Here is a 22,318-nt window from a genome sequence, read left to right as displayed (position 1 = left end):
CATCAAGATTAGTCCTACCCATCAAAAGTTACGAGCCTGAGAAAATTTGCGTCATTTTAGAAAATAGGGCGAAACGCCCCCTAGAAGTCATAGAATCTTGACGAAAATCACATCATCAGATTCAGCGTATCAGAGAACCCTACTATAGAAGTTTCAAGCTCCTATCTACAAAAATGTGGAATTTTGTATTTTTTGCCAGAAGGCAGATCACGGATGCGTGTTTATTTGTTTTTTTGTTTTCTTGTTTTTTTTGTTTTTTTTTTTCCCAGGGGTGATCGTATCGACCCAGTTGTCCTAGAATGTTGCAAGAGGGCTCATTCTAACTGAAATGAAAAGTTCTAGTGCCCTTTTTAAGTGACCAAAAAAATTGGAGGGCACCTAGGCCCCCTCCCACGCTAAATATTTTCCCAAAGTCAACGGATCAAAATTCTGAGATAGCCATTTTATTCAGCGTAGTCGAAGAACCTTATAACTATGTCTTTGGGGATTACTTACTCCCCCACAGTCCCCGTGGGAGGGGCCACAAGTTACAAACTTTGACCAGTGCTTACATATAGCAATGGTTATTGGGAAGTGCACAGGCGTTTTCAGGAGGATTTTTTTGGTTGGGGGAGGGGTTGGGAAGAGGGGGATATGCTGGGGGAACTTTCCATCGATAATTTGTCATGGGGGAAGAAAATCTCCATGAAGGGAGCGCAGGATTTACTAGCATTATTTAAAAAAAAAACAATGAAAAAATAAATATGAAAAAGTTCTTTCAGCTGGAAGTAAGGAGCAGCATTAAAACTTAAAACAAACAGAAATTATTACACATTTGAGGGGCTCACCTCCTCCTAATACCTCGCTCTTTACGCTAAAGTATTTTTAGTAATTTCAACTATTTATTCTACGGCTTTTGTGATTCTGGGGTAATTCTTAATGAATTGGGACAAAATTTAAGCTTTAGTGTAAAGAGCAAGGATCTGACAAGGGGGCGAGCCCCCTCATATATGTAATAAAAATATGAGAATACAAAAGTTCTTTACGTAAGCTAATTTATAAGTTACGTAAATCTTTTACTAATAAAAATATTCGTAAAAAATTAAAAATTCTAGTTGCCTTTTTAATTAACCAAAAAATCGGAGGGCAACTAGGCTTCCTCCCCCGCTCTTTTTTTCTCAAAATCATTTGATCAAAATTATGAGAAAGCCATTTAGCCAAAAAAAAAATGCAAATTTTGTTTTAATTATTCCTCTGCGGAGAGCCAATATCAAAACATGCATTGATTCAAAAACGTTCAGAAATTAAATAAAAAGAACAAGTTTTTTTAACTGAAAGTAAGGAGCGACATTAATACTTAAAACGACCAGAAATTACTTCGTATATGAAAGAGGCTGCTTCTTCATCAACGCCCCGCTCTTTACGCTAAAGTTTTTTACTGTTGTAAAAAGAAGAATTGAGAGAAAGAGTCAAACTCTAGCGTAAAGAGCGGGGCGTTGATGAGGAAGCAGCCTCTTTCATATACGAAGTAATTTCTGGTCGTTTTAAGTTTTAATGTCGCTCCTTACTTTCAGTTAAAAAAACTTGTTTTTTTTATTTAATTTTTGTAAAGAATGGAATAGGAGCCAAATTAAAGTATTCATCTATAGGAAATTTAGTAATGGGAAATAATACAGATATGGAAAGGCTATCTTCACTATTCATTCTGATCTGTGATTAAGTCAATTAAAATGTATATTTAAAAATGAATATTCTTAAATTTAGTCCTGCATACCACGTGTTAATACTTCTTCAAAGTTTTTTGTGATTTTATTATGAAGTAACGAAATAATTAAGTACATTGCAAACATCCGAAAAGGGATAAAGTCAGTCAAATAGTAAGCCGATGGAAGATAACGGAAAAAATAGTCTCTTTTATCGATTCTTATTCCAAATGACATGTTCTTAAGAAACTTTTGAAGAAGGAAAACCCAAAAATTTCTAGAGGTCCAATGCAGGACAAGAACAATCACATCATATATAATAGAGGAGAGTATGAACTGTCCATTCATTTTTTTTTCATTCTGTCGGTCTTAATTTATTTCAGAAATTTGTAATCCCCCTTCATCGAAAGGCAACGGACTTCTGACAAATATCCATTTGTAGGCTTAAGCCATAATAAGTATTTTTTTCATTTGTATTTTATCTCGAAAATGAAGGAAAATTGTGCTGAGCTTCCTAGTGGAAAGCAGTGCTCCTACTAATGCGTGATATTGCCCGCATTTCAGGTAGTTTTACCAGACTTGGCAGTTTTACGCTTTGGTGTTTATGACGAAAACGGGAAGCTTCTGGGACAAAGAATTTTACCGCTAGATGGACTTCAGGCTGGCTACAGGCATATTTCCTTAAGAACCGAAGCCAATTTTCCGATGTCACTTCCCATGCTCTTTTGTAATGTCGAGCTAAAAATTTATGTGCCAGATGGACTTGGAGGTAAATAAATATTCTTAAGGTTTTACTTAGAAGCTTAGGGATTCCTACTCACCTCTTGGGGTGGGTGAATCAGATTATTTATATCAAAGGGGGGGGGGATGGATATGAAATAGACCTACGTTGCCCGGGCAACGTGAAGTGTTGCGGCAACCTTTTTCTGGCTTCGCCGCCTGAAGTGTTGCGAGAGCAACACTTTGGTTTTGTTTCTTCGCTATCGATCAGTAATTACATGATCAAAGGCTATTCCTCAGCTTTGAAAAAACAACAGCAAAACAGTATCGAAAGAAGGGACTAAATTGACTTTGCAGCCAGTTGAACTTTATCCTTTTCAATCGTAGACAGTGACGCATGAAAACTCGGAACAATATCTTATATAATCTAGTTGGTATTATAAAGCTATCCCTAACTTTTCAGGATCAAAATACCATTCTATTAATTATTACGAAACTATCTCATTGTTTTACATTCTCGTTTGTGCTTGTTTCTTCACTATCGGTTAAATGATGAAGTTGTCAGCCTATTGAAGTTTTTAAAACCGGTTATTCAAACAAGAACGCAATCAGTTATCACATGACCAAAGGTTATTCCTCAGCGTTGAAAAAACAACAACTACAAAATAATATCGAAAGAAGGGACTAAATTGACTTTGCAGCGAGTTGAACTTTATCCTTTTCAATCGTAGACATCGTGACGGATAAAAACTTGGAACAATATCTTATATAATCTAGTTGGTAATATAAAGCTATCCGTAAGTTTTCAGGATTAAAATAGCATAGGTGACACTAATTATTGCGAAACCACCTCATTGTTTTACGTTATCGTTTGTACCCGTTGCGTAAACACTTAATTCTGTCAGATTTAAAGAGATCGAATAAATGTGCACCAATTTACACAAATTTCTAGCCCAAAGTGAACAGATTCTTACTTACAAGTCCCTCTCCCGTGAAAGACATCAGGTTCACCGGAAACAAACAAATGGGTATACCAACTAGCAAAAGTTGCAAGCCCCTCATCGTTGAAGATGATTATAGCCCAACAGCCGATTATTACTTACATTTATTACAATGGATTATTACACTGGAACCAAATTGGTTTAACCATCAAATACACCAGAAACAAATAATAGGTACACCAACCAACAAAAGTGGTAAATCCCTCATTGCCGAAGATGATTATGAGCTAACAGCTGTTTCTCGCCCAAAGTATACCGATTCTTACTTATAAGTCCCTCTCCAGAATACAGCAGAGTATTACTTACAAGTCCCCTACATGTCTTACCACTGGAACCAAATTGGTTTGCCATCAAATACACTGGAAACAAATAATAGATACACCAACTAGCAAAAGTTGCTAACCCCTCATTGCCTAAGGTGATTATTATCTAACAGCCAACTGTTGCTTACAAGTCCTCTATATGTCTCACAATTTTCATCGGCCTAGATTTCGTTTCAGGGTGTATCTTACTACTGAAGTTGTACACCCCTTGAAATTTCAAACTGGTATATCTCATGAAGGAATTTTTGTACCAAAGAATGGATGACATTTACTTTGATCAGCTCATCAAGAGCTATCGATTGCCGTCGAAAAAAATTCTATGTGTCTTAGTTCAAAAGGTGATTTTTTTTTGCCGTAGGCCAACTTTCTAACGTCACCACTTAGAAAGGAGCAAAGGATAAGCTCCAATTTCTTTAGCATTGAGAGAACTTTTAATGTGTATTAGGCACATCTGATACCATTTCTCTACCGCAATCCCAAGTCCAAAAAACCGAATGATAAACTCAGCTGAAATCACGAACAGAAATGGATAGAAATAATAGATGGCAGCACTTTCGGACCCGTGGGAAAATGCCACATTTTTGCTTCTGTAAATTTTTCTATTTGTCACTCAAAGAAGATATATTGGCTATGGGGCCGCGTAACTGCCGCATATATTTAACACTTATAGATTTTAGTCCATCTTCAATTTGAAAGTGGTGGCTGCCTGTTGCTAGAACGGAGCTTTCCACTCGAAAGCAGAAACATGCATTGATGAAACGAAGCTTGACTGCACAACTTCAGATGCTCCTCTCTGACATAGGCTATATAAATCCACTTCACTTCGCACACCATAGGCTCTGGCTCGTGGACAAGCAAAAATCATCCTTTTTGCCCCCAGGCAAGAGTTTTGCGGAGCTTTCCAAAACGTAATATCATATTCACCAATCCGGCCTGAGGTCCACACTTTCCGTAAAAACCGCAAAGGTTAGACACTTACTAGTTTCCAGGAATAAGCTGAGATCGGACACATAGGAAAAAACAAAACAAAAAAAAACGGGACAAAACCAAAGTGTTGCTCTCGCAACACAAATAGACGGCATTCCTAAATTGAAGTCTTTACTTGGTTCGCATTTTGCCGCGTTTTGAGTTCCAGTTAGATATTCTGTCTTTGCATGAGTTCCTATAAAAGAGAGAACGGACTATCATCCCCTTTCTATCTTCCTCAAGGACTATAAATCCACATGAAATGTAAATAATTTCCGTATAAGCATGACATTTTTCTGGCATAAAGCATTTTTTGGTCTTAATGTTCTAGCTTATGGTAAATGTGGAAGTACGTCCTCTAAAAAAATATTAAAGGGGTGCTCATGCGTTTAAAGTCACTGGTTAACTTGCATGTAGGTATGGTAGCCCTATTGCCTGCATTATATACTTCCTTCTAATTGTATAATTTGTCCGTAGTTTACATTTGGTATTTGGTACTGAGAAATATATGGTAATATTCCAGGGGGGTTGTCTGCGGGAAAGAGAGAATCTCCCACGAGGAGAATTTACTGGTGGGAGAATTGTCAAAAATCATCATTCTCATTGGGAAGGAAGGTAACAATTAACACTCTATAGCTCATGTCTCTATGGCTCAGATCAATCTTCAAGTCGAATTTTTGACAGCAGCAACGAAAGTCGGAGTTTATTACGGTTTGTTTTTTGAAAATAAAATCGTTATTGTGATTGAACTATTTTTTACAGACTAAAATACTGCATAACTAGAATTTAGTTTTCTTATAAATTTTCTTTTGCTTCACGAATAACTTTTTTCATAGGTCTTATGGATGCTCTATCAGACCCAAATGCTTTTCTGAAACAAAAACAAAAGCAGGATGATCAAATGAAAGCAATGGGTATTGAACAGACTGCAGACGGAGGTGTTAAAGGCCAAGCTGAAGAAAAAAGAGGTATACGTTTTCACAGTTTTGCACTATTTTGTTATACTTCATGCAGCCTCTTTGTCAATGAAAAAAACATCGTATTTAACATTTACCATGCCGACAAGCAGGATTTTTTAATATTACAATTTGAAAACAGGTATAATAAAGGAATAAAGCTCTGTGAGATTTAAATGTTTTCCTAAAACATAAATAGAAAAAAGATAAAGAAATTGAAATAAACCATAGCTAAGATACAGTAGCCAGGCCTTGAAAACCACCAGCGAAAGAGAAAAAATATCTATCCAACACAACATTTTAGAATATGTCTTTAAACCTCTACGCGATCTCTTATCCCTAATAAAAGGCATATAAACGACAATTTCTTATAGATTTTGCACTACAATGCCAAACTTTCTTTTAGTGATACTGCTTTTTAGTCGTAGCTCTAATGACAGAAAGCTATATAATAAATGTATTTATATAGGATATATAAAGGATATTCTCTTATCACCAGTCAAATACCTATCCATTTGTCAACACATAATAAAACGCTGCTGTGCTGCGTTAAACTGAAATCGATATTTTCTGGAATTTTAGATAATTATCGGTATGCCCATAGAGTCTATGCGCATGCGCGATCATATTCCATCTTCTATGTGGGATGGCATTGTGTTTAGAAAATGCACTCCTTAAGGAGCAGATATACTTTTGAACCGTAGTGTTTGCTACTATGGGAAATGCTATTATCAGCAGCACAGCAGTTAATAAGTATCTATGAGTTACGTATTTTATAAGTTCCAAATACACTTATTTTGTTAATCCTGGCTAATATTCGCATCTTATCTTATACTTGTCCATACGTTCCTAAGGAGGTGTGTCTCCCAGTTTTGAAAACTATGCTCTACGCAATCTCATATCCTTAAAAAAAGGTCAAATAAACGAGAAAGTTCTTACAAACTATCTGGATAGTAATGTGTTTTTAAATTAATAGTCTTCGAAATGACAAGAAAAAATACATGACTACGGAAGAGCGAATGACTTTATTTAGTGACTGTACAAATGCAGAGTATTTAATGATCTAATAGATCACAAAATTATGAGAAATCTGAAAAAAAAACTCGTACCGCAAATAAATAGAAAAACAATGAAAATCCTCTAAAGGAGGAACATAAAGAGAGAGAGAGAGAGAGAGAGAGAGAGAGGGAGAGAGAGAGAGAGAGAGAGGAAAACTTCATATTGTGACTCTGGTCCTTATATAAAATTTTCATATAAAAATAGAATATTGTACTCTCAAAGGAATTTTATTTTTAGCGATCCAAAATAATGATTTTTTTGTGGTGGGGGGGGGGGAAGCTTGGCTCTCTTATCGAGAGCCTCTAAATAACGTAAAAAAACTGCTAAATGCGAGGCGTACATGCAACCATAATATCTTGTGGGCATCAGTAGAACTTAAATAGAACTTAAATTACTCCACAGTAAATTTTATTTTGTAAAAATATTCTATTCACGTTGGTAGAGCCACCTATCTTTGACTCTCATATTTAAGCTGAACACTAAATCCCACTAATAAAAATCAAACAGAGGCTCGTCCGATTTTCAGTTTTTTGTAGGAGTCGTTTTACAGAACCTAAATATTGTGTTTGGTCAATCTAAGTTAAAAAGAACATTATTACTTTCCATTTGTAGAAGAGATGAAATTTGATCCAGTGACATTAGAAAGCTTGAGAAATGACAAAGGTTTCGCCAAGGCAACAAAAAAGCATCAGAAAGACTATGAAACAATGAAGAAGAAACAATTGAAAGACAAACTTGGAATTCAGAAGAGTCAAGTTACGGCGATTGAGAAACTTTGCAAAGGAAAAAAGTAATTTTTTATACTATTCGATTTGTTTTTATTCGTCATTATCATCCATATTTTGCCATGCTTACATTTGTCAATGACATGTTGTTTATATTATATTTTACCTAAACTTGCCAAACTAACGTCAGCCAACAACCACATATCTATATATATAAAAACTAGCTGTTGGGGTGGCGCTTCGCGCCACCCCAACACCTAGTTGGTGGGGCGCTTCGCGCCCCCCCAAGCCCCCCCGCGCGCGTAAGTCGTTACGTGCCATATTAGTTACGCGCCATTGTAGTTGTGTCCCTGTGTCCCACCTGTGAATATAGATAGATTTATATATGTGTTTCAAACTACGTAAAAATTGCGAATATACAACATTCTTGGCTTTCCCATTGTCTGTGCATATACAAAGCCGTATGTACTAATAATGACGTCATATGCAAACGCTCTTTTTACAAACAAACAAACATGCATACACACAACTCGTTTTTATATAGATATTTAGATAGATAGATACAATACAAATTAACTGCGTAAAACTTGCGAATATACAACATTCTTCGCTGTCCAATTGTCGCTACATATAAATAGATTGTCAGGTTTACCGACCCTCGAACATGCAACGTACAATTGTCCATGGGAAAAACAATCAGTATTAAGATCTATACCACATTTTTCTAATGATTGACCTTGAGCTTTGTTAATGGTGATTGCAAATGCTAATCGAATTGGGAATTGCAATCTTTTAAATTGAAAAGGCAGATCCGTTGGAATCATGGGAATGCGAGGAATAAGAACAGCCTCACCCTCAAAAGGCCCTGTCAAGATTGTGGCCTCTATTAGGTTTTCCATTGTTTTTTTTACGGCAAGTCGCGTGCCATTGCAAAGCTTTGGTGGGTTGATATTTCTTAAAAGTATTATTTGTACGCCTATTTTTAGTTGTAGCACGTGTGGTGGAAACCCTGAAAGATCTATGGAATTTAAAAATTCAGATGGATAATTAACCGCTTCATTTGGTTCCAAAACTGTGTCGACTGACTTGTAAAGGACTGCCTGGTCTCGAATCTTGGTCAAAACAATATTGTTGATTTCGTGGACGTCTATATTTTTGGGTGCGAGAATCGCTCTTTCACTTAACCATTTATTATTTTTATAATTTTTTAGAATATTCGGAAATACTTTTTCAATCAATTCATTTTTGGACGTCACTAAATTACAGAAATCAGCAGGTAGTTGTATACGTCCTGAAATTGAGTCTACTGGGAGCTTTCCGTTTCCAATTGCCAGCAATTGATCTGAAAATGTTTGACCAGAGTCAGATCCGTTGGAATCATGGGAATGCGAGGAATAAGAACAGCCTCACCCTCAAAAGGCCCTGTCAAGATTGTGGCCTCTATTAGGTTTTCCATTGTTTTTTTTACGGCAAGTCGCGTGCCATTGCAAAGCTTTGGTGGGTTGATATTTCTTAAAAGTATTATTGGTATACCTATTTTTAGTTGTAGTGCGTGTGGTGGAAACCCAGAAAGATCTATGGAATTTAAAAATTCAGATGGATAATTAACCGCTTCATTTGGTTCCAAAACTGTGTCGACTGACTTGTAAAGGACTGCCTGGTCTCGAATCTTGGTCAAAACAATATTGTTGATTTCGTGGACGTCTATATTTTTGGGTGCGAGAATCGCTCTTTCACTTAACCATTTATTATTTTTATAATTTCTTAGAATATTCGGAAATACTTTTTCAATCAATTCATTTTTGGACGTCACTAAATTACAGAAATCAGCAGGTAGTTGTATACGTCCTGAAATTGAGTCTACTGGGAGCTTCCCGTTTCCAATTGCCAGCAATTGATCTGAAAATGTTTGACCAGAGTCATCGTTTTGCAATTGGACACGCATATTTGTAGTTAATTTTAATATTTTTACGTGTGTCCATAAACTAGAATTTTTCAGGCAAGCATTCATTTCGTCTGCAGGAGTTGATCTAGGTATAATAGGTAATGTTTGCCTGAAATCTCCCGCAAGCAATATTAATGTGCTGCCAAAGGGTTTCGACTTCCCTCTCAAATCTTTCAAGCATTGATCCAAAGCCTCGAGCGATTTTTTGTGTGCCATTGTGCACTCATCCCAAATAATAAATTTGCATTGCTGCAATACTTTACCCATCCCAGATGATTTGGAAATATTGCACGTGGGAGTTTCTGTAGAATACAAATTCAGAGGCAATTTCAAAGCGGAATGAGCAGTTCTTCCACCAGGCAGCAATGTTGCGGCTATTCCGGACGACGCAATTGCCAACGCTATATCATTTTTTGATCGAATTGATGCCAGAATCAGTTTTATCACAAACGTTTTACCAGTACCTCCTGGCACATCCAAAAAGAAAATTTCTCCAACGTTGTTATCGACACAATGCATTATCGTATCATAAATGACTTTTTGCTCAGACGTTAACTTGGAAATGTTATTTTGTACATACGACAATAGATCACTCGTACTGTAACTTTGTTCACGATCCAATTCTACATATGTCGAAACAGCAGCGATACGGTTAGGTGAAGGCATTCCCAAATCCTGAAGAGGTTTGTTTGCCATACGTACGCACAAATCTTCTATAATAACTAAAGTGTAGTTATAAATTTCAGATGTAAAATCAAAAGTCATATCTGACGTCCCTAACTGTTTTCGATGGAGTATATCTTCGGACATTTTTGACTTATATTTTTCCCATAACTCTGTAGGAGCTGATGGAGAGCAAGTTGTTAAAATGATGCCAAACAATGCACGAATTTGACTTGGGGTTGACGTTTCGCACGCGTCATTGATGCAGTTATCCCAGTGTTGGTCATTCTCCAATAAATTCAGAGCTTGGCATGCACTACGGTAAGTGTCATGTATAGTACCGTTTACAGTTCTCAAATACTCAAAGGATGTCGGACCGGGTACATTCACCAAAAGCAGGCGTAGAAAGAAGTATTCATGTTGATTGGGGTGAACGGTGTAGAGTCTTCCTATCGTGGTATCTTTGAAGATGGTAGGTTGGCCGTCGACTGACTTACCCTGTTTTCGACGTTCAAATACTTTATTTTTAGTATTCCATGTGTAATACGAAGGCACTTCAGTATACAGCAGTTTTTTGCAAAAGAATCATTTTTGGAAAGCGAAAAAAAAGCTGTGAATGTTGTATCCGGTGGATTCAGGGCTCTTTGTTGCACGTTGGTTTCCGTGAAATAAACACGTTGACCATTCTGTAAATGTACCGCTAAGTGAACAACAGCTGGACTACGTTCATGTATCGGAAATGAAAGAATTCGCCAAACAGCTTCATTACTGCTTATGTATTTTCCAGCCTGATATTGTACGATTTCGTCGAAATCTTTGATTTCGGGCTGCAAGCCAAAAACTGCCATGTCACTGCCTTTGTTGACGTATTTATATATGTATTTGATTGCCTTTACGGAGTTACAGTATTCAACGTTTATGTGTGCATTAAATGTTTTTGATAATAATGGGGAATATGGAACAACCCACTGGTTATCTACTTCGATGGTGGTACCGTTACGCTTCTTTATTATTGCTGTTTTACCGCCATCTTCAGTAGATCTTCTTCTATATTGTGGGTAACCATCATTGCCAGTAATTGTGTTTGATACTAAAAGTCGAGGATATTGCTTTGTGCACCTTCCTTTGGCCATGCATGGTGAATTTTCGTTCAGTGCACCGCAAGGTCCATGTATCATATTTTTTACAATAATATCATGTAACCCCTTATCGACATTTTTATCAGGTATTTCAGTGGAAATCACATCATCAATTTCGTTCGAAGTAATTTTTTTATGTAGCAGATTAGTATATGTGCGTGTGGCAAACCTCGTTTTTGCCTTTCCACTGAGTACATCCAGCATCGCACTGGCCCAAACACTTCAAGTTTTACTATGTAGTTTATCAGTGATTTCAACTTTTGCCGGAAGACACGGGTCGTAATGTCATGCCTATGAACCGCCGATTGTCCTTGAAGTAAAAGTGCAGTATCTCGTCCCAAGATTGATTACATGTAAATGTAATAAATAAATCTGGACGACCATAGAGACGAACATACGCAATAGCATCTTGAGCATATTCATGCATATGACGGGGACTGCCAGCATATGACGAAGGTAAAATTGTTAATCTTCCAACGTTTGTGGTATTACCGTCATTTATAACTGCATCTCGCAAATGAATGTATTGTTCAGAGCGGAGCTTGGTCTGATTCAGGCGGATATATAGCAAACGTTCTGATTCAATTTTAGCATACATATCAACGACAAATTGGTGAAACAATTCACGGCATTTAAAAATATAATTTTCTTCATCCTGCCGAATCATTAGTCTATAGGAATAATAATGCATTGCACTGCATTTCTTATTCATTTCTTTGTTAGTGGCTGGATTCATCAATTTAATATTAAAGTGATAGCCGTCGGCTCCATCTCCATCCATCCAAATGATAGGAAATTGTAGGGCATCGTAGCATCGATGAGTTTCAGCAATTCTTAACAACTGAGCGTTTCGCTTATGAAGAATAATATCTCGAGGTAAAAACTGATCACCGACCATAACGATTGCCACTTCGTCGATAGTTGGAGCATTGTATCTACGCACATGTTGGCCAGGAGGCATTTTGTCAGCGGAAATAACAATTTTATGCGTATCAGTAGGCATCAAATCGATGGCTGTTTTGAACAGACGCACTAAATTATTATTTTCGTGGAAAAGATGTTGCAATTGGGAAACGATTGTCCTTTCAACGTTGGGAGAAATTTCGCAACGTGCATTCAATTCAGAATTTCTATCACTGATGAAGTACAATTGTATAAATTTATGATTCTCGCCTGAGAATAGTAGATGGGACCCTGCTCTATGGTAAATTTGCCCTTTTACTTTGAAAGTAGACATAAATTGATCTGGATTTTCGATTTGGGCTCCAAACGACGTCATTTGGAAATATGAGTTGTATTTTCTGATCTGTGACAAAAAACGCTTAGATTCTGACGTAGTTCCAGTATGGAAAGTCTTCAATGGCTCTGGTGGTGCAGCCAATAGATGAAGTTTAACTTTTCCTGAGGCGAAACACATTCCCATTGTTTCACCATTGAATTTCAAGGCCTTGCAATAGGGACAAATTTTAGACATAGTCCCGATTTGAACACATCTACTCAAGCTATAATCATCGACTGGGCTGTACCTGAATGCCAGGCGATAACTTTCAGGTTCCCTGATTCCTCGGCACGCTTTCTTTTCTTACTTTCTCTATCAGCAGCAAGCCTGATTTCTTGCTGTTCTTGTGATTCCTCGGCACGCTTTCTTTTCTTACTTTCTCTATCAGCAGCAAGCCTGATTTCTTGCTGTTTTTGTGATTCCTCGGCACGCCTTCTTTTTTCACTTTCTCTTTTAGCAGCAAGTCTGCTTTCGCGTTGCTCTGGTAGTTCCTCGGCACGCTTTCTGTTCTTTCTTTCTCTATCAGCCTCAAGCCTGTTTCCTTGCTGTTCTTTTGATTCCTCGGCACGCTTTCTGTTCTTTCTTTCTCTATCAGCCTCAAGCCTGTTTCCATGCTCTTCTTTTGATTCCTCGGCACGCTTTCTTTTCTGACTTTCTCTATCAGCAGCAAGTTTTTTGGCATAGACTCTTTGAGCATCTTCATCGGCTTTTGCCATTGTAAGTTCATCAGTCATTTTAAAGCTAAACATTAATAGATTTCTACGTGAACATATATGTCTTAAATATCTTTAATGACGTCACCGTCATAGCAAAAATGACGACAACTAACTTCATGATTAAATATCTTTAATGACGTCACCGTCATTGCAAAAATGACGACAACTAACTTCATGACGTCAGTCGACACAGAAACATGACGTCACCTGACACACAGACACACAGACAGACAACTTATTTTTATATATATAGATAAGTTGTTTGCCTGTTGACTGACGTCATTTTTGTGTGTCGACTGACGTCATTATAAGGATTGAGCATTATGCCGTCATGAAGTTGTTTGTCGACTCACGTCATGTTTGTCGACTGACGAAATTACAGACCGGGACACAAATGACGACCGGGACACCGGGACACAGGGAATATAAATGACGACCGGGACACTCAAAGAGAAATTACAAACTGGGATACCGGGACACAAATAACGACCGGGACACATCTATATCTATCTATATATATAAAAATAAGTTGTTTGTCTGTTGACTGACGTCAGGTTTGTGTGTCGACTGACGTCATTATAAGGATTGAGCATTATGCCGTCATGAAGTTGTTTGTCGACTCACGTCATGTTTGTCGACTGACCTGACGTCATTATAAGGATTGAGCATTATGCCGTCACGAAGTTGTTTGTCGACTCACGTTATGTTTGTCGACTGACGAATTTACAGACCGGGACACAAATGACGACCGGGACACAGGGAATATAAATGACGACCTGGACACTCAAAGAGAAATTACAGACTGGGAAACCGGAACACAAATAACGACCGGGACACAGGGAATATAAATGACGATCGGGACACAGGGACACAACTACAAAGGGGACGCCGGGGGGCACAGGGGGGATAAATAAATGACGGAGGGGACACAGGGAATGTTCGATTAGCAATCACCATCAACTAAGCTCCAGGGCAATCATTAGAATAGTGAGGTATAGATGTGAATGCGGATTGTTTTTCCCATGGACAATTATATGTCGCATGTTTAAGAGTCGGTAAACCTGACAATCTATTTATAAGCACAGACAATGGGACAGCGAAGAATGTTGTATATTCGCAAGTTTTACGTAGTTAAAATCAAATATACATATATCTATCTTTATTTACAGGTGGGACACAGGGACACAACTACAATGGCGCGTAACTAATATGGAGCATAATGACTTACGCGCGGGGGGGGGCTTGGTCGGCGCGCCCCCACCAACTAGGTGTTGGTGTTACCCCAACAGCTAGTATATATATATATATATATATATATATATATATATATATATATATATATATATATATATATATATATATATATATATATATATACTGTTAGGGTGGCGCTTCGCGCCACCCCAACACCTAGTTTGTGTGAGCGCTTCGTGCCCCCCCAGGCCCCCTCGCGCGCGCAACTCGTTACGCGCCATAGTAGTTACGCGCCATTGTAGTTGTGTCCCTGTGTCCCACCTGTGAATATAGATAGATATATATATGTTTTTAACCACGTAAAACTTGCGAATATACAACATTCTTCGATGTCCCATTGTCTGTGCATAAAAATAGATTGTCAGGTTTACTGACTCTTGAACATTCAACATAAAATTGTCCATGGGAAAAACAATCCGTATTCAGATCTATACCTCATTATTCTGATGATTGCCCTTGAGCTTTGTTGATGGTGATTACTAATCGGAAATTTCCTGTGTCCCCGTCGTCATTTATATATCCCCCTGTGCCCCCGGCGTCCCCGTTGTAGTTGTGTCCCTGTGTCCCGGTACAGCAATTCAAACACATTAAAAAAGAAAACCAAAAGTTTGAAGCTTTGTACATATCGTTGCTAGAAATCGGACTAGCTTCAATGATCAAATATTTTTGATCATTAAATCATTTGAGACATTAGATTTTGTAAAAAGCAAAAAAACTGGTAATTACAAAATATTTGTATTTTGCTTCGGACTTGCTCTTATAACAAAATAATTGCTTTTATCAGGCAATTCGTAGTAGCGAACTGCAGTAAGGAGCGGCCCGGCTCAATAGTGTCTGAAACTGTAAAAAACGGAATATTGGTATCAGTAGTTACATCACATTTTTATGTTGATTTTAAATATATAAGTTTCATCAAGTTTAGTCTTACCCATCAAAAGTTACAAGCCTGAGAAAATTTGCCCTATTTTCGAAAATAGGGGGAAACACCAAATAAAAGTAATTGAATCTTAACGAAAATCACACCATCAAATTCAATATATCAGATAACCCTACTGTAGAAGTTTCAAGCTCCTGTCTAAAAGAATGTGGAATTTTGTATTTTTTGCGAGAGCACAAATCACGGATGCGTGTTTATTTGTTAGTTTTTTGTTTTTTGTTTTTTTTCCTCAGGGGAGGAAAAGTTGGAGCTACGTTGGAGGATCTTTTCATGGAGGAATTTATCATGAGGGAATAGAATTTCCATGAAGGGCCTACAGGATTTTCTAGCATTATTTAAAAACAAAACTGAGAAATTAAATAAATAAAAAAAATTTCAGCTGGAAGTAAGGAGCAGAATTAAACCTAAAAAGAACAGAAATTATTTTGCAAATGAGGAGGTCCATCTCCTCCACAATACCTCACATTTTACGCTAAAGTATTTTTGTAATTTCGATTATTTATTTTACGGCCTTTGTGATTCAGGGGTCATTTTTAAAGAGTTGGGACAAAATTCAAGCTTTAGTGTAAAGAGTGAAGTATTGACGAAGGGGAGAACCCTAAAATTTGTTACTAATAAAAAACGTTCGTAAAAAAGGTTCTAGTTGCCTTCTTAAGTAACCAAAAACTGGACGGCAACTAGGCTTCCTCCCCCACCCATTTTTATGGCACTTGGCATTTACCAAGTGACATATAGCGATCACAAATTCTGTCGGTCTGTCTGTCGGTATGTTTGTCCCGGTAATGCTAGTTTGGGCACTTCCAGATAAGCTAGGACGATGAATTTAGCGTGCGTATCATGGACCAAACCAAATTAAAATAAAGATGGTTGCTTCCTAGATTGGACCACCTGTGGGGAGGGGGGAGTGGGGGGACATTCAATTCGGAAAAACTGGAAAAAATGAGGTATTTTTAACTTACGAAGGAGTGATCGGATCTTAATGAAATGTGATATTCAGAAGGATCTTGTAACTCAGATCTCTTATTTTAAATCCCAACTGGATCCAGTGTCATCGGGGGGAGTTGAGGAGGAGGAGCCGCAAATCTTGGAAAACGCTTAGAGTGGAGAGATCGGGTGAAACTTGGTGGGAAAAATAAGCACAAGTCCTAGATACATGATTGGCATAACTGGACCGAATTCACTCTCTTTGGGAGAGTTGAGGGGACCTATTTCGGTATTTCGGAAAAATTAGAAAAAATGAGGTATTTTTAACTTGCGAACCTTTGTAGTTCAGGGGTATTTCTTAAAGAGTTGGGACAAAATTCAAGCTTTGGTGTAAAGAGTGAAGTATTGACGAAGGGAAGAACCACTTCATATACGTAATTAAAATATATAAATATAGAAGTTCGTTACGTAAGTTAATTCGTAAGTTACGTATATTTGTTACAAATAAAAACGTTCATAAAAAAAAGTTCTAGTTGCCTTTTTAAGTAACCAAAAATTGGATGGCAACTAGGCCCCTTCTCCCACCCTTTCTTATGGCACTTGGTATTTACCAAGTGACATATAGCGATCGCAAATTCTGTCGGTCTGTCTGTCGGTCTGTCTATCGGTATGTTTGTCCCGGTTTTGCTAGTTTGGGCACTTCCAGATAAGCTAGGATAAAGATCCGGTGACTTAAGGATCCTAAGATAAGGATCCTAATTAAATTTGATATTTGGGAGGACCTCGTGTCTCAGAGCTCTTATTTTAAATCCTGACCGGATCCGGTGACATTGTGGGGAGTTGGAGGAAGAAACCGGAAACCTTGGAAAACGCTTAGAGTGGAGAGATCGTGATGATACTTGGTGGGAAGAATAAGCAAAAGCCCTATTTAGGTAATTGACATAACCAGATCGGATTGGCTCTCTTCGGGGCAGTTGGGAGGGGGGCTGATTCGGAAAAATTAGGAAAATGAGGTATTTGTAACTTACGAGCTCGTGATCAAACCTTAATGAAATTTGATATTTAGAAGGGTCTTGTGCTTCAGAGCTCTTTATTTTATATCCCCACCAGATCCAGTGGCATTGGTGGGAGTTGGAGGGGAAAACCGGAACTCTTGGAAAACGTGAAAATTGAGGTGTCTTTATCTAACGAATGGGTGATCGGATCTTAATGAAACTTGATATTTAGAAAGATCTTATGTCTCAGATGCTCCATTTTCTATTCATTTTCTATTCAAGCTAGGATAAAGATCCGGTGACTTAAGGATCCTAAGATAAGGATCCTAATTAAATTTGATATTTGGGAGGACCTCGTGTCTCAGAGCTCTTATTTTAAATCCTGACCGGATCCGGTGACATTGGGGGGAGTTGGAGGAAGAAACCGGAAACCTTGGAAAACGCTTAGAGTGGAGAGATCGTGATGATACTTGGTGGGAAGAATTAGCAAAAGCCCTATTTAGGTAATTGACATAACCAGATCGGATTGGCTCTCTTTGGGGCAGTTGGGAGGGGGGCTGATTCGGAAAAATTAGGAAAATGAGGTATTTGTAGCTTACGAGCGTGTGATCAAACCTTAATGAAATTTGATATTTAGAAGGGTCTTGTGCTTCAGAGCTCTTTATTTTATATCCCCACCAGATCCGGTGGCATTGGTGGGAGTTGGAGGGGAAAACCGGAACTCTTGGAAAACGTGAAAATTGAGGTGTCTTTATCTAACGAATGGGTGATCGGATCTTAATGAAACTTGATATTTAGAAAGATCTTATGTCTCAGATGCTCCATTTTCTATTCAATTCGGATCCAGAGACATAGGGGGTTGGAAGGAGGAAACAGAAATCTTGGAAACCGGAAATCTTGGAAAACGCTTAGAGTGGAGAGATCGGAATGAAACTTGATGGGAAGAATAAGCACAAATTCTAGATACGTAATTGACATAACTGGACCGGAACCGTTCTCTTTGGGCGAGTTGGGGGGATTTCAAGTGCTTTGGTGAGTTCGGTGCATCTGGGTGTGCTAGGACGGTGAAAATTGGTAGGCGTGTCAGAGACCTGCACATATTAACTTGATAACAATTGTTTTCCCGACTCGACCATCTGGGGGGCTGGAGGGAAAGGAAAAATTGAAAAAAATGAGGTATTTTTAACTTACGAATGGGTGACGGATCCTAACGAAATGTGATATTTAGAAGGACCATGTGTCTCAGAGCTCCGATTTTAAATCCCGACTATATCCGGTGGTATTGGGGGGGAGTTGCAGGGGGAATGAAAAATCTTGGAAAACTCTTAGAGTAGAGAGGTCGGGATGAATCTTGGTCCTAAGAATAAACACAAGTCCTAGATACGTTATTGACATAACCAGACTGAATCCGTTCTCTTTAGGGGAGTTGGGGGTGGGTGTTAATACGGAAAAGTTAGTAAATTGAGGTATTTTTCACTTACAAACAGGTGACCAAATCTTAATGAAATTTGATATTTAGAAAGAACTTAAGTCTCAAAACTCTTATCTTAAATCCCGACCAGATCCGGCGACATTGGGGGGAGTTGGAGGGGGAAACCGGAAATCTTGGAAAACGCTTAGAGTGGAGAGGCCAGGATGAAACATGGTGGGTAGAATAAGCAAATGTCGTAGATACGTGATTGACGTAACTGGACTGGATCCGCTCTCTTTGGAGGAGTTGGGGGGGGGGGTCCAGTGCTTTGGCGAGTTTGGTGCTTCTGGACGTGCTAGGACAATGAAAATTGGTAGGCGTCTCAGGGACCTGCAAAAATTGACTTGATAAAGTCATTTTCTCCGATTCGACCATCTGAGGGGCTGAAGGGAGAGGAAAAACTAGAGAAAAATGAGGTATTTTGAACTTACGAGTGGGTGATCGGATCTTAATGAATTTTGACATTTAGAAGGATCTCGTATCTCAGAGCTCTTATTTTAAATCCCGACCGGCATTAAGCCTCTGATTTCCCTTTTAAATCAATCTATTGATTCTTAGAATTTTGCTAGATCTCATGCCGTATGAGCTCTTGGCTCTTGGCTCTTCCGACCTCGTCATAAGTGCCATATGAGCTCTTAGCTCTTGTTTTTATCAAAATTGTCTGATCAAAACTATGAGAAAGCCAGTAAGCCGAAAAAAAATAATATGCAAATTTTGTTTTAATTATTCATATGCGGTGAGCCAAAATCAAAACATGCATTAATTCAAAAACATTCAGAAATTAAATAAAAAAAACAAGTTTTTTTAACTGCAAGTAAGGAGCGACATTAAAACGAACAGAAATTATTCCGTATACAAAAGGGGTTGACCTCTCCTTAACGCCTGGCTCTTTACGCTAAAGCTTGACTGTTTCTCACAACTCTAATTTTTAAAACAATAAAAACTTTAGCGTAAAGAGCGAGGCGTTGAGGAGGGGACAACCCCTTTCATATATGGAATAATTTCTGTTTGTTTTTAAGTTTTAATGTCGCTCCTTACTTGCAGTTAAAAAAAACTTAATTTTTTTATTTAATCATATTTTAAAACGGTTAAATTATCATTAATATTTACTCCTATAATAAAACCTGTGAGTTCTATAGCTACTGATGACTTTATTCCTAGAAGTGAAGATTTAGCCAAGGATCCAGCAATTCTTCAGCTAGTCAGGGAACAAACGACAGAATGGTCAGAAATGGTTGGAAATCAACTAAAGGAAGAGTGGACACTGCTTAAAGATCAATTGAACAGTCAAAAAGATATTTTGAAGACGCTAATGGAGGCGGCACAACAAGTGCAGATCAAAAGCCTTGAAGCTAAATTTGAAAGGTAAAAGATTTAATTTTGAATAATCTTTTAATACCCCTCCCCTCACCCATCACTTTTGGAAAATCCTAGTTTTCAACTTTTTTGGCAATTTCGGAAAGCAGTTGATTTAGCTGAAAGAAACTCTCAGGAATGCATCCAGAGCCTTAATAATCTCCTGAGAAGACATTGTAAAGCACTTACATCCACTTCTTCTCCCTCCAGAGGGCCCTGATCATTGACGACCTTGGGAAATATTGGTGTTATAACAGTGAAATTTTGTAAAATAGATATACTGTTCGAACGATGCTCAAGAAAAGTGTTTTGAGCCTCATACCTTTGCTCAATTTCAATTTATAAGGTTTTGAACATCAATAAATATGCTTGTTTTTTAATTTATGAAAACATCCTTGATATAGATAAAAATCCTCCGGGGATAGCAAGAATTGTATTTTCAAAATTTAAAGCCAATTAAAAAGCAATTGAAAACTCAAAATAAAGGTAAAATATTTTTTTGCCATAATTTAGATAGGTATACCTGTCATACATGCAATCTTCTAACCCTTAGACATGATAAATAATGGGCATAGTAGATTTGTAACACCTTCCCGAGGTAAATTTTTGCCAGGGATTCAGTTCTGAAGTTCCATTCACCTTGCCCAACTAATTTCCAAGGTAGTAAGAAGCCCCTAAGCTAGAATTTTACCACACTTTTTTCTTGGTGAAACTAAGATCAAACATGATAAATACCAATAGGAGGAATCAGATGGTATGAAAGACGATTAAACACATTTAATTTAAAGCGCGGTTTTAAAGGAAGGTAATCATATTAAAATTTAAAATAAAAATTTCAATTTACTCTTTGTGTGTTGGTGGTCTATCCTATTCATATTGTCAGGTTCTTATTCTCGGGTCCGTATCCACTGTTTTATTGAGGCAGAGGACCCCCAAGATGTTTGAATGGTAGAGCCAGGCTGTATTTAGTGGGTCCAATTTTTGAAAGAAAAATTTCTTGAAACTACTTTAGTGGTTATCTAAGCAAAAACTAATGATTTATGTGGTTTTTCACACTTTAGAGGGAATTCATAGCTGGTGCACTGCTTTTTGGTTTTATTCATAGCCACCGTATAATCAGCCTTGCTTATTATCGATCGTTAATGTGTTGTAGGAACAACAATTTGGTTTTGTCCTGTTTTTTTTTCCTAGTTTGTAAATTTTAGCTTATTCCAAGAAATTGGTAAGGGCATAACCTACGCAGTTTTTACAGAAAGTGTGGAAATCAGGAGGATTGACGAATATGATATGGCTCTTTTGAAAGCCATTTGGATTAATTGGATTAATTCTTGCCTGAGGCCAAAAAGGGTGGTTTTCGCTTGTACTGGAGCCAGGCCTAGAGTGCGTAAGTTAAAGTAAAGTTTCACAGTTTATTTTGGATTGAACTATCTGAAGTTGATCAGTCCAGCTTTCTTTCCATCGAGCCAAGTTTTTGCTTTTGATTGCTTTTGCTCCGTTCGAGCAGGTAATCAGCAGTTTCAAATTGAAGTTGAATTAACATTGAAAAGTGCTTATAATGGGTGACGGTTACCCGGTCCTATCGCCAAATAAATTGCTAGTAAGTATACCTATTATTGGCTTCCGATGCATATTTTAGCAGGTGTGTCTATCGTAGCATCATTATGAACATCGAAGTATAGCTTCAAAGTACCAAATAGATTCGATAATATTATATTGCAATTTTGAGTTCTTTTAAAAGATATATTATTTAAAAGGCTTTATAAGAGTTAGCAGCTTCATTTTTTATCTGCAATTGAAAGAGAGAATTTAGGTTAAAAGTGTTGAGATAACTTAGAGACTTGAAAATAAAATTCGGCTGTTAGATTGTAATAATCCTTTTCTAAGAGGAGGTTGCAATTTTCCCCAGTTTGTGTACCTATTATTGGTTTCTGTTACATATTTTGGACTTAAAGAAATATTTTTATTTTATGTATCCTTTATTTCCAATGCGTTAGAGGCAAAGACAATTTTTCTCCATGTGGTTATGAAGAGATTGTCGATGTAAAGCGAAACCATGCAATTCAGTTAAACTGTTTTTATCCAAAATCCAAATACAAAAGATGCAGACCACAAATCATTCAATCGCTGGCTTTTCTTTAAATTATTCTTCTTGTTCCCAACTTCATCGTCTTCATCAGTCTCAAAAATGGAGTCTTTCACATCCTTCG

At 37.6% G+C, this 22,318-nt stretch overlaps 1 protein-coding gene across 1 annotated transcript in view; it reads left to right on the top strand.

Annotated features, from left to right (window-relative positions):
• The window catches only part of LOC136028653 (uncharacterized), a 157,064-nt gene that overhangs the window by 119,542 nt on the left and 15,204 nt on the right, over positions 1–22,318 (top strand). Inside the window, 4 exon segments of the mRNA XM_065706478.1 lie at positions 2,247–2,451; positions 5,529–5,660; positions 7,320–7,497; positions 19,917–20,120. Coding sequence (XP_065562550.1) covers positions 2,247–2,451; positions 5,529–5,660; positions 7,320–7,497; positions 19,917–20,120 — 719 coding nt within the window.

The sequence above is a fragment of the Artemia franciscana genome, chromosome 7 (assembly GCF_032884065.1).
Source record: "Artemia franciscana chromosome 7, ASM3288406v1, whole genome shotgun sequence".
NCBI classification, from domain to species: Eukaryota; Metazoa; Arthropoda; class Branchiopoda; order Anostraca; family Artemiidae; genus Artemia; species Artemia franciscana.
The sequence above is the reverse complement of the archived record's forward strand: the minus strand, read 5'-3'. Positions and strand labels throughout refer to the sequence as shown.